This window comes from Mytilus galloprovincialis, chromosome 8 (assembly GCF_965363235.1).
Source record: "Mytilus galloprovincialis chromosome 8, xbMytGall1.hap1.1, whole genome shotgun sequence".
Lineage (NCBI taxonomy): Eukaryota > Metazoa > Mollusca > Bivalvia > Mytilida > Mytilidae > Mytilus > Mytilus galloprovincialis.
This window is the reverse complement of record NC_134845.1, coordinates 89,006,145-89,020,482: the sequence shown is the minus strand read 5'-3', so window position 1 is coordinate 89,020,482 and position 14,338 is coordinate 89,006,145. Positions and strand designations below refer to the sequence as shown.

The following is a 14,338-nucleotide window of genomic DNA, read 5'->3' as shown; positions in this document are numbered from 1 at the left end:
TTGTGATCATTAACCTACATGTGTAGCTACCTAATAATTAGTCACTACTTGTATTTATTCTACAAAGAAAAAGAAAAAATTAACAAATATATTTAGGTCAATTTTTATCTTTAAGAAAAAGAAAAAAAATTCTTACTGAATTAACCTTGGGTTTAAACCATAGAGAACTGATCGAAAAATGAGAAAAATAATAAAGAAGAGAAAATAATGCGATGCTGTAAAATAAAGAAAAGAGTATAATTATAAAAAAAAGAAGGTATCCTATGATTGACAATGAGACAATTCTTAAAACAAGTGACCAAATGACACAGTAATTAACAACTTTGTGTCACTGTATGTATATGATAATTATATTTAAATGCTTATCTTTTGCAGTTAAATAGCAGTCAAGAGACTGTGCATGCCGAAGCTGAGAGTGGCGCTACAGCCTCTGCCATCGGGGACGACACAGAACATTTATCGTCCCCAGAGGAACACAGTCGGGCAGAGGCTATTGTTCTAATTAGACATCAGCCTAGTTTCCAATACCATGGCTCAGACACATTCTGTGCAGAGACTTCACCGCATACCACGAATATTATGGCTCATATAGAGCTAGAGGATGAAGACAATAACTTAAGTGATAACGAATGCAACGAATTACACTCATTAATGACAGGTTTGCCCCGAAAAGACAGTGGTGCCTCCACTGACAAAGGAGATGTCTAGTGTTGGCTCAAAGAAGCTGTTTTTATTTGTGCATTTTCAGATGGAGATTAAACTTTTTCTTTGAGGACTTGAGGTCCTTTCTTGAAAAGAAATTTTTCACAAATTTATTGTGGAAATTTGAATTATTTTCATTCAGTTGTAGAAACGAAATCTGCAGACACTTGATGAAACTGTGTTGTTATTACTTTGAACAAAAGTCCAATAATTTTACTTAGTTACCTCCTAAATGAGTCCTTTTCCAGGTTCAATATGACTTGCATTTACATGACAAGAATTCATGCAGATGTCATCTTATTTACATCTATACATGAGAAAGTTATTCAACACGTAAGCTCCATTTGTTGTATCTTGTCACCATTCACAGACACTGATTTGAAAAAAGTGAAATTCCAGTTCAAAGAATATTTGAAAGGGGAGATAACTCATATCCCAAAGAGGAGACAACCCAATTAACTGTTGCATATTTCATAAATTCTCATTACTCCTAGTCTTATTTGTTATTGAAGTTGTTAAATTGTTGTTTATATGTAATGAAAGATATTGTAAATGTAAGTAAAGTGCTTCATGGTATTATATTGTGTAAAAATGTATCCCATTATTTATATTGTTTCTTGCATTTGTAAAATAGTGTTTGTCAATTTTCAAATCTGCATTTAGCAGTCTTTTTTTTGTGATTTTCATTCCATTGATAAGTAGCATGACTTTTGATGTCATCTTGTTCTTTTGTCACATGATCTGAACAATCAGAGTCATTTAAGTCACATGACCTCACTTCAAGTCTATTATTAGAATTCTGTCACATGTCTCCTTAACATCCAATCATATGATATGCTACATTTGTAGCACCTTATGTACAATTCACTGTGTTGATTAATGTAAATATTTATTTTGTGTCTTTAGACATTTATAGGACACTTTGTATCAAAGTTGGAAAAATATACAGTTATTCAATCATAAAAAGAATTGAAAATGAAAATTTATAAAGGAAATAATTTTATTATTTTGTTTTCTGTGCAATTTTTTTTGTTGTAGATATTACAAATATAATCAGGCACTGGGAGAATGAGGATGAATGTTTATTCTATTTGAGACTCCTTTTTTAAAGCCATATACCAAAAGGCATTTTTAAGTTATATTAGTGGCCGAATCAGAAATATTCATAAGGCTGGGGCCCATTAACTGCCAAAGAGGGGGACTACTCCATTCATGCTTCAGTGATTCCATATGAAATTAACAAAAAAATTCCAACAAAAGGAATTTTCTGCCTCTGCATAACATTTAATTAAAGACAATGTATCGTAGAAGCACTGTTATGACTGTGACAGTAGAGAAAACAACTGGCAGAATTCCTGGTCTTTCTCAATTTTTATTTTTTTAAATATTTGTATAAGGTATTTGAATGAGAGATTCTTACACTGTCAAATTTTTCTCATTTATGAAAAAACTTCCAACTATTTCTTTATTTACAGTATTCAAATCATGGAATGGGTTACAAAAGGATGACTTTTAATCTAAACCTGCTTCATCTATTTATAGACCTGTTGGTGACCTTCTGCTGTTGTTTTTTTCTATGGTCGGGTTGTTGTCTCTTTGGCACATTCCCCATTTCCATTCTCAATTTTATTTTGGATATATAACATTTATAACAGAGATAATTAAAAAAAATCATGGTTTATTTAATAATCCAGCAAACTTAAATTTGATAGACAAAGAACACACCAAAGTAGTTTAGCTGTAGGCAAACATGAATTTTATGAACTAAGCATACACAAAAGTAGTTAAGGTGGTACCCAACACTTTCACTAAAATTAATTTGGCTCGTTTAATTTTCACAAAATTTTGACAAAGTATTTACTTTGACCCTTTAACCAAAATATATAAATTTTAAAATTTTTGAACCAACCGTTTTGCCAGAAAAATTACACTGGTTATATAGCAATTTGACAAACACCAATTTTGATCATTGAGAAGCTTAATATTCCTTTTACAACACAACGTAATTAAAATGTTTAGCTGACTTTACAGAGTTATCTCCCTGTAGTGTTAGGTACCACCTTAAAGGTAATATATTTCATAAACTAAGAACATACTAAAGTATTCTAGCAGTAAATGGAAAAAGCACAGTCATCAGATTTTTTATTGCAATGTTAATTATAACAAGTTGTTTTAATAAAAGCCAAATAATAAGTATATGTTTCTAAGCAACTTATTAACTTCTTTGTCTCATTTCTTTCACCCATAATCAGTATTCATCTCTGTACATAATACCTTTGGCCATTTTATTGAGAAGAACGAACAAATAACGTGAATAACAACACGTAATGTCTACCTGATGTTAATGACAATGTTATTGAATTTCTGTCAAATTGTTTCTCAGTTTGTAGCACATAATTATACCACACAGAACTGACAGCCTTGAATCTATAAAAGGAGCCAAGCCTTTTTAATTAAATTCTTGTTAGCACAGTTGAAGGACGCCTCCGGGTGCAGGAATTTCTCGCTACATTGAAGACCTGTTGGTGACCTTCTGCTGTTGTTTTTTTCTATGGTCGGGTTGTTGTCTCTTTGGCACATTCCCCATTTCCATTCTCAATTTTATAATAGATATATATTGATTTTTTTATACATGACTTTGGAAAATATATGAAAGGTGTTGCTTTTAAAAGGCATTGTGGGAAAATAGATCCAAATTTATTAATGTTGAGGCTCTTTTTGAATCTATATTTAATCTAGAATTCTCTTCCAAAAATGATGATGAAAGTTTTTTTCTTAATTTTATTTACTGTTTTGATGTTCAACATTTGACAATAATTCTTTTAACTCTGCATAATTTTTTATTGAAGCAAGCTACAAGCCTGCTCTGAGGATCCTTTTCTTTTTTAGAGTATGTCAAAGCATGCTTGCAGCTTGCTCTTGGAAAGATCTAGGACCCAGTACACTATTTCCTTAGTAATGAAAGATCATGTGTATTGCAATGCTTTAAAACCCGACTTAAATAAAGCAATTTAGGACCCTGTTCAATTTAGACAGGTGTTTGTTTTACACAGGTTGCGTATAAGACAGATTTCTCTGCATAGTAATGGCCAAATACATGACAGGAGTTGAAAAAAAATAATATTTTTTTCGTGTATTTGTTGTACATTTTCTAAATTTGTTGAGATTTGAAGAAAAAAATAATGTATGGATAATTTGCTGTGAAGTTAGAGAGTTTTATGAGTGATTGAATTGTGTGAGAAATTTAATTGTGTGACTTTTGTGATATGGTTGACTGCGTGTGTTGATGGTGTTCAATGTATCCCAGTGTTATATGGTTAAATGTAGAGAGACTGTTGTTTATTGATTATTATTTATTTCATTGTTGACATTGTCACCGAGTACGTCATTGTTTATATTTGTTGCATAAGTATTGTGTAAAAATTCAGAATATACATCGTTATTTAATATTTTCGTGACGACACTGTAAAAACATTTTCACATAGCAGTTGATTGTAGAAGCTTTATACAATTTGCAAAGAGTGGCTTTTTTTCCCAATTTCTTTCGCAGATTTTCACATTTGCCCCCTCGTAACTCTGTGCAAGCCATTTCATAGTAAGTCAGGCTTTGAACAATAATAATGGCACTCTAAAATAATGTTAAAAAATTTAAGAAATAGCAGCTCTTTAGCATGCTTCAAGTATCCTTGCTATGAAATCTCTTGATTTTTACATTTAGGGCTTTTAAATTGAGGATGCTTTGTTTATGATTCTTTTATTAAAGATTTGCTTTCCAAAACAAATATATTTATATACTTATCATAAGAGTTAAGCTTTTCCATAAAAGAAATTCATTATTTTAGCTAGTATTTAATTTTGTTACACATGCTTTTTGCTATAGGACTTTTATATAAATTCAGCTCAAAATAAACCAAAGAAATGAAGAATTGTTTTCACAAGTTTATAAGATATATGACTTTATCTTGATTTATAAAAGTTTATAAAATATATGACTTTATCTTGATTTATAAAATGATATTAAGCTAAATAAGCTTGGAAGTAGTTAGCATAAACATGTTAAGCATTCAATTGAACATTTAATTTATTATTCAATTTCTTCAAAGAAGGGTTATATTATTTTTTTAAACTGTTCCAAAGGGGATTTTACTTGAGGAAGCAGGGTAAAACTATACAGATCAAGCATCAGTTTTCGGTCTGGTTTGATGAAGTTTTGTCCCATGTTTGATGTATTTGTTAGAGTGCAATTGCACATTGTTTTGAATGATTTGACCATTATAACAGGTTATATCAAACTTTCTTTTTTTATGTCCCACCTACGATAGAAGAGGGGCATTATTTTTTCTGGTCTGTGCGTCCGTCTGTCCCGCTTCAGGTTAAAGTTTTTGGTCAAGGTAGTTTTTGATGAAGTTGAAGTCCAATCGACTTGAAACTTAGTATACATGTCCCTTATGATATGGTCTTTCTACTTTTACTGTCAAATTAGAGCTTTTACCCCAATTTTACGGTCCAGTAAACGTAGAAAATGATAGTGCGAGTGGGGCATCTGTATACTATTAACACATTCTTGTTCTCTACTGTTATTGTAATTTTGACTCTTATAACATTTAATGTTATTTGTAGTACCCGTATTTTGAGCTTACGTTATTAAATTGAAAGAATCATATTGTTATTTTGATTAGATCTAGGAAAAAGCACATAACTCTATAGAGTCACTTGTACATTTGTTTTTACCCTTTTCTACATTATATTCTAAGCTTCTTGATAATGTAGTTCAATTTCATTCTGTGTCATATGGATGCTTTACAAGCATTGCTGAAACTGACCTTTATTCAAACACATTATTTAATTTTTTAAAGAGAATAGTCATTTCCCTTTTCCTTGTTTTTACCTTAACTTACAAGCCCTAAAGTGTGATAAAATGGTCTGTAAAACATTGAGAAGTAGGGGGCGCTGTGCTCTGAAACTCACCATATCATTTATTAACTTGTGTATTTAGTCATTGATGAGGCAGCTTGATATTATATTGTGTTCTTGAATAATTTGTGTGGTGTATCACAAGGGTCAAGGTCAAAGGGGTTTGCACAATAAATATCTGACATTATTGGACATATTCATTTCTTTATTTTGGGAAAGAAATTGTGGAGTGATTATAGAAAAATGCAATAAACGGAAAAAATTTAATTTAAAAAAATACCACGTTAAAATAGTTTTAATTTGATTTTAGCTAAATATTGAATTGCAGGTATTTCTTTGTCCATTTCAATGTGAAGGAACTTTTTTTATAGATATCTTTTAAATTTATCATCTTTATAACAGCAGCTACATGTAATTAGTTTGCATTCATGTGTAAATTTTTCGAATTTTGTTTTGATAAAGTTAATTATAACATAAATAAACATTTAGAAAAAAATCATCTCAATTCACTGCCAATAAACCTTTGGACTCCTATTCTTTGTAATTGCATATTGCTTAAAAAGTTGTAGTTATACCTACAATTTAAGGGTTATATCAATTTTGGTAAGACAATATAAGAGTGTAATTTTGCCATGACCTTGAGCAGGACATACATATTTTCTACACAATTGAAGTGATAGAGAATAGATAACAATTAAGATATGTCCGAAATAATCAAATAAACTTAAAGTATGGTTTGGACATCGTTCATGTGTATAATTTTTACTTAGAATGTTAAACAACTTAAAAAAAAAACAAAGTGAAAGTGAAATACTGATTTACCTTCGTTGTTTACTGTTTGTTCTTAATTGAAGTAGATCAAAACAGTTAGGAGTTCAAAGTAGATTCTGTTCAATGCATTTTATTAATAGTTCTGCATTTCATATCTACCGCTGACTGTTGACCCTTTGAAAGGAAACATAATACCACATAGAATATAGTGCTATTACATCATTTCGAATGTGCTTGTAAATATAAGCTTATATCTCGGCTCGCAAGAGTGTTTGCCCAATCATGTCATTTATGAAAAAAGAAATCATTTTATTTATAAAAGAAAGTTGTGTTGCCTTTATTTCAGTGTGATTGCAACATGCTAGCTCATCAAATTATTTATGGGTTGTTTGTTTATTCTTGAAAACAACCTTCAGGCCTAGTAGTAAAAAAAGTATAAAAGCTACTTGGTGATGAGACAAGTTTATTTAAATGGATGCTACAAGCATGCTTGCAATTTGCTTTCAAGAATAAATGCAAGACCCATAATTTCATCAGTAACTCATTATTGTAAATGTTCTTGATTTTCTGAAGTAAAAAAATGTGCTATATTTATGATTTCACATTTGATATAGAGAAATTGTATGTCAGTAAGGCAGAAAAACACATAATGATAATAATATGTAATTGTTTTTAATTAAACGTCATTTTCTGAGGGATATTGAAAGTTTTTCAATAGTATTACTGTAGAAATTTCACCCATCTGGTCTTAGCATAAACAGGTACTGTGGAATCATGATTATTCGTTGGGTAACATCTTTCATTGATTTATATGGAAAGTAGAGTATGAATTAGGGGGGATAGGACATTTATCGGGACTCCGGGATCGGGTGTTTTTAGGATGTCGGAATTTGCTTTATTTAAATTCGGGACCTCTGGATTTCGTTTTTTCAAGTCCGGGATTTCGGGATCAAGACCCCTCCTATCCCCCCTCATGAATAAAGATGTTAAAGGAAATACAAATTTTATATAGGGTTGTAAAAAGACTTAGGAAAAACCTCAAAAATCAATTATCCATTTAGGTGGTACCTAACACTTTAACTAAAATTAATTTGGCTCGTTTACTTTTCTTAAAATTTTGACAAAGTATTTACTTTGACCCTTTGACAAAAATATAAAAATTTCAAAAAATTTGAACCAACCGTTTAATCAAAAAAATTACACTGTTTATATAGCAGTTTGACAAACACTTATTTTGATCATTGAGAAGCTTAATATTCCCATATGAACACAAGGTCATTAAAACGTTCTGCTGATTTTACAGAGTTATCTCCCTGTAGTGTTAGGTACCAATTTAAAATGCTAAATTTTTAATATTCTACGAGAAATTGCTACCCGAGAAAATAAATGAATCCACAGTATGTAATTTTAAAGAACTTGCCAAAAGTTTATAACTCATTTCAGATTAGTAATTTTTATATGTATACTGCAACATACACAGATTGATAATGAAAAAGGGTATTTTGATGTTCTAGATCATGTTTTATAAATTGATTTTTTCTTTAACAGCATCAGTTTAAGTAGCTTTATTATTAATGATGAGTTGAGTTACTGTAAATTCTGAAATTATTGTATGCATTTATTATTATTGCGAATTTTGAAGAACAGACAAAAATGTGAGATCAATTACTGCAATTATTGAAAATCTGCATACCAGTACATGTATACCAGATATCATTATTGCAATTCTCACCCAGTCACATTATTCACATTAATAAAACCTTGCAATAACTTCTGAATTTACAGTAATACATGCGTACTTATAGTAGAATGACTTATTATCATTATGACTTTTAAAAAAGTACCAGTTGTTAAAGTCTTTTATAAGTAGTGATGAATATGACATTCTGTAGATAAAATACCGGTATTGAAAAGAATATTGTATTAATGTTATTTTAATATATTAACAAATGGTAGATAGTCATGACCAAAAATTTAATCATAATTTTCGAAATCCTGGAAATCTATCTTAATTATGCATAATTATGATAAGAACAAATTTTGGCTGTACCTGTTATGCCCTTGTGTCCCAAAAAAACAGTGATAGAAAAAATATTTGTATCAGAAAAAAGCTGAATGTAACATTTTGCAGGTATTCATGAGAATGTTTAAATCTTTATTCTGACTGTACTGATTTCAATGCCACTTATGAGTCATTTAGACTAAATGCCAGCTGACTTACAAAATTATTAGAAAGTTATTTTCTATGAATTAGTCCTTGACTACTCTCAAAATTAAAATAAAAGACCTTTGAAATTGCAAGTGGCATTTATATTTTTAGTTATGGCTATCTACATTGTATTATGTAGTGAACAATGTTCTCCACAGCCCAGTGTATATGTGTGTGGATACCTCACCTTCATACCTAGATTTTCACTCTGGTTTTATGTTTTTTTCTGTACATGTACATGGATTTATTTTTATGTTGGAATTCAATGAGTTTGATATGGGTTTGAAGAAGGGTGATAAATATTACACAAATAACCTAAGGAGAAAGTGAAACATGTTATTTTTTCATACTCATTACAAACTTTTTCGCGACATTGCAAACTGCATAAATTTGAATTTTCATTTTTAAATTGAGAGACACTTAAATTTGTGGACATGAATCATCCATCAATCAGTAGTAGTATCTGTTAAAAAAATGCTAGTTATAATTTTTAAATCAATAAAAGTATCAATCATGAAAATTGCAATCACAGACCCCTGTTGCATACTTCTAGCCAAACTGAAATCATATCAATAAATCCATGTATAATCCATGTACCTATTGTAGAGCCAGAGTATTGCTACTGTACATAAAACTCCCTTGCCAAATGAGAAATTGTATATATATCATTGTTAATGCTGGTTTAGATGTATGTTTGTTATTGCTTATTAAATCTATACCAACTATATTCTGTGTCCTTTTCTTTATGAGTTAGTGTCATTTTAGAGTCCACTTGTGCATGGTTTGTGAATACTGGAACAATAGTTATGAAATATATTGGATACTTATACTCGTAGGTATATAGGAGACAACATTTTGAAATTAAAAGAAAAAACACCAAAAATATCAAGAATATCAAGAATACAAAAAATATATAATTTTTGTACGATGTCATCTTGTTTCCTGATTGTAAAATCAATTAAACCTCTAATGTCTTAAAAGGTACCGAAATAGCTGACAACTGTGGGTGTCAAAAGACTTATTAGACCTCCTGTTCAATGAGATTCCTATAATTTACCTGAAGAGCAATTGTTTGGCACTCTACTAGAATAATCAGAAAGTTTTGGTTGGTAAACCCTGCAACTTTATATTTGATTGGACTGCTTTTATTTGGGCGCCTTTAACTAGCATTTATGCAGAAGAACCGTGTATGGAAACCAGATTATATACCTGGTACTTTAACGCATATATATTTTCAGTTCAAATCAAATCTATATAACACTACTATGATGTATGCACATATAAACTACCATTTCTGAGAAGCACTACTTAAGAATTAACCTGATGGAAAATCATATTACATTTCTTCATATTGGCATATATGCGCAGCTCTCTAACCAAACAATGACTATGTGTAACTTGGAGAATATAACAACATATTAAAAAAACATAAAATATAATAAACTCAAAAACGTCATGCATGTTGTGAAAAATAAATGAACTTAAATTATACAGGTATTCGCTGTCAAAGAGGGTTGAGTGCTTGCTGTCTCTGCAATGCGGTAGTGAATGGGACATAGAAATACCAGAACATTATCAGGCTTAAGATAGATTGTAGACACTTTACTTATCTATTTTCGGACAGCAATTACAGAATTATCTAACGAACTTCTTAACAAGGTCTTTAAATGCCTAAATCAATGCGTTATTGCATGACGGTATGATGCAAACAAACAACGAATTTGACAAGGTAATTTACACACAACTACCGTACTTTGCGTTGATATAGTGAAAATGTAAGCCGATTCTTTAATACGATAATGTTTTTCTTTCAGATATATTATTACGGATAATTGTCTAATCGGCTTTACAATAAGATAACCTCCGTCAACAGGATAATGTGCATCTCTGAATGTGTTAACTAGGGAATTGAAATGTGGAATAAGTTTAAGAGACAACAACCTGACAAAAGAGTAAAATAAACAACCGAAGGCCAGTAATGGGTCTTAAACGCAGCGAGAATTTCCCGCACCCGAAGGCGGGCTTCAGCTGGTCTCGACACAAAAAGTGTACTAGTTCAGTGGAAATGGACACGCATATAACTGAACTAAAATTTAAAAAAAAAAAAAAACACAAGACTACTTGTTACAAAGGCCAGAGGCTCCGAATAGGTAACAAAAGAAACTTATCAAAATGACAATGAAACATAATTTAACAAAGGACTACTAGCTGTTACTGATATGCAAGCTCCTGACCTCGATTAAAATGATTGAAAGATGATGTCTTACCATATGACAATCCAGCACAATCCCTCCTGTTTGGGGTTTAGTCTAATGTATCATATCCTCAATCTATGAGAAAGGCATAACCCGTAACATACCAACAACTAGTTTTAGTATACATTTGCTTATTTCCGATGCAAAGACCATGTGAGTGAATCAATTTTAATACCAAAATATGCCATCTTTAATGACCTGTCAACAGTATCGTACCTATGTCCCTTTTGTGGATATTTCTACTAATATTAGGATTTCGTTGGGTTTTAAGTTTAGCAATACGCTTGCTTATTTATAAATGTTTAAAGTACAGAAAAAGAATATATGATAAATGAAATACCAACTTACCATGCATATCAAGTCAAATATCAACTATCATTTAAACATGTTTAAAGAAAATACTCCACTAAAACACTTTAAATTCATAAGTGTCATTCGGAGCTCGATATGTTTTATGACGGGATAAGTTAATAGATGAAGCAATGATGACATTCTCATACAAACTTATTGTACATTACATCCTTGATCATAACAATACTGGAAATTTTTTTGTAGATTATTCATGAATTCGTATCAATATGTTGTAACTTTTCTTCTGACATATTTTTAAAGCACGGTCTTTTTTCATCTTTTAGTATATTGTCAAGCCTGCAACTTTTGTTGCAGAAAGCTCGACATAGGGATAGTGATCCGACGGCGGCGGCGGCGTTAGCTAACTTCTTAAAAGGTTTATATTTTAGAAGATGAAAGACCTGGATGCTTCATGTTACGAAGTTTCCGTCAGTCACAGTTGTTCAGTGACCACTTGAAAAAAAAGTTCAGAATTTTTTTAATGTTGAATTCTCTCTTATTATAAGTAATAGGATAACTATATTTGGTATGTGCGTACCTTGCAAGGTCCTCATGCCCGTCAGACAGTTTTCACTTGACCTCGACCTCATTTCATGGATCAGTTTACAAGGTTAAGTTTTGGTGGTCAAGTCCATATCTCAGATACTATAAGCAATAGGGCTAGTATATTTGGTGTATGGAAGGACTGGAAGGTGTACATGTCCGACTGGCAGGTGTCATCTGACCTTGACCTCATTTGCATAGTGCAGTGGTTATAGTTAAGTTTTTGTGTTTTGGTCTGTTTTTCTCATACTTTATGCAATAGGTCTACTATATTTGTTGTATGGAATGATTGTAAGGTGTACATGTCTAGCGGGCAGATGTCATCTGACCTTGACTTCATTTTCATGGTTCAGTGGTCAAAGTTAAGTTTTTAAGTTTTGATCTTTTTATCTAATATTATATGCCAAAGGTCAACTATATTTGTAGTATGAAAATATATTATGATCTATATGTCAGTACCGCAGGTTTTATTTGACCATGACCTCAAATTGCACGGTTCATTGCACAGTGTGAAGTTTTGTGTTTTGGTCTATTTTTCTTAAATTATAAGTAATAGGTCAACTATATATGTTGTATGGAAGCTTTGTTAGCTGTACATGTCTGCCTAGCTGGCATGGTTCATCTGACCTTGACCTCATTTTCATGGTTCATTGGTCTTTGTTTAGCTATCTTGGTTAATGTTAAGTTTATGTGACCGTTGTAATAAAGCTTTATACTTAGGACTATCAACATAATATCAATGATTAGTAAAGAAGGTGAGACATTTCAGTGTGTGCACTCTTGTTTAAAATAAGTTAAATTGATTCTTAAACTAAACTTATTCTTAATCATTTGGACGTGCACCAACTGATATGATAAATCAATACCGTTTATTAATTTGTTTCTAAATGATGATCAATAACACATGAAGCTGAAAGTATTCTATACACTAATCTTAAATAATTTACCAAAAATCGTCGACATACATAGACCTAGCATGCAGAACGTACATACTTTATGTAACATTAACACTTTGTATATACAACTGAACATATGATGTAAAACTAAACAATAAAAATTATACTTGGATCTGTAATAAAGAACTAAAAATTCCGAATTTTCTAACTTTTTATCGCACGAATTTTTCTAACTTTTTATCGCACGAATTATGGACTGAACCTATTGAATCAGTTATTAAAAAAACGATAGTGCAATGATATTAAGAAGATTTTTATCATCGACAATACTTAATTAAAATGAAATTTATTGTAACTAGAAGGCATTCTATTTATATGAACTTGACCACAAATACCAACGAACATTAAATAAAGATATTAATGAAGATCAGAAAATAGTATATTTAACACAGGTTAATCAAAATTTTACCTTTTAAATTGATACTGGGTATTGATTTTGGAAAGTTTAAACTGGATCGAATTCACATTTATTTATTGGTTACGTGGTTATTTGCAGTAGGAAGTATGTAGATAAAAAATATCAATGCAATATGGCCGAATCGAAGTCACAACATTTTAGATGTCACGTTTGCTTAGAGGTATTGAAATCGCCTACAATTTTGCCTTGTCTTCATTCATTCTGCCAACAATGCATACATTAAATCATTTTGTCGACGGTAAAGAACAAGGAACCGAAACCAAAACAATTTGCATGTCCGGTATGTCACACTGTTGTTAAACCAAAAGATTCAACGATTGACATTGAAAAATGGGCTTTGCTACTACAAGACAACACCGCCATGGCTACTGTTGAATGACAGGAGTGTCATACTTGTAAATATCACAACGAAACATCCGTTGCCAGCTTCTGTTGCAAAGTTTGCCATGAAGCTTTTTGTAAAAAAATGCAACACTATGCACGGTTGGGTGAAACTAACTTCAACGCACGATGTCATCATAATTGAAGATTCAAAGTATATTGATTCTGGTATCGATCTTGACGTTATATCAGAAAAATGCTGTATTCACTGTTCCCGTTCAATCGAAGCTTTTTGTTACGATCATAACGAACTGTGTTGCATATTGTGTTTGACCTCACGCCACCGAGAATGCGAAAATGTCAAAACAGTTAACGAAATACCGGAGACAAAACGAAGTAATACAACATTAGAAGCGGTCTTACAGAAAATTAAATTTGAAATGGAAAAGCTTCTAGTAGAAAGAGAAAAGAAGACGGAAAAACTAAAACCAACGGCTGAAACATTCGAAGAGGATGCTTTGAAATTCGTGCAGACAATTAAGTGCAGGCTCGATGACATGTTTGGAAACTTTATTAAACAGTTGCGTATTATACAAGATGAGCAGGATTCTACCCTTCAAGAAGACGTACAATTCCGGGAGAACATTACAGCACTGGATTGAAGTAACCGAAATCGTTAGAATGTTTGGCACAGAAACACAATTGTTTATTCATTCGAAAACTATGACTAGCCATATTAAAGAAAGTATTACACAATTTGCGATCAGATTTTGTCCAGACTTTGATATCACTCTTGCTTTTATCAAAAACAAGGGTCTTACAGAGATCGACACTGGATTGCATGACCTTGGAACAACAACTGTTATAACGAGACCCTTAATACTATAAACAAAGACAC

At 31.4% G+C, this 14,338-nt stretch overlaps 1 protein-coding gene across 3 annotated transcripts in view; it reads left to right on the top strand.

Moving 5' to 3' along the window:
• The window catches only part of LOC143042790 (RING finger protein 150-like), a 41,477-nt gene extending 37,126 nt beyond the window's left edge, over nt 1-4,351 (top strand). For 2 of the 3 annotated variants that reach the window (XM_076215248.1, XM_076215249.1), the window contains one exon: nt 376-4,351. In XM_076215248.1, the coding sequence (XP_076071363.1) occupies nt 376-708 (333 nt within the window). In that variant the 3' untranslated portion in view covers nt 709-4,351. The remainder of the gene's footprint in view (nt 1-375) is intronic. The other variant, XR_012968130.1, reaches the window with a different exon arrangement.
• Nucleotides 4,352-14,338: the final 9,987 nt, after the last annotated feature.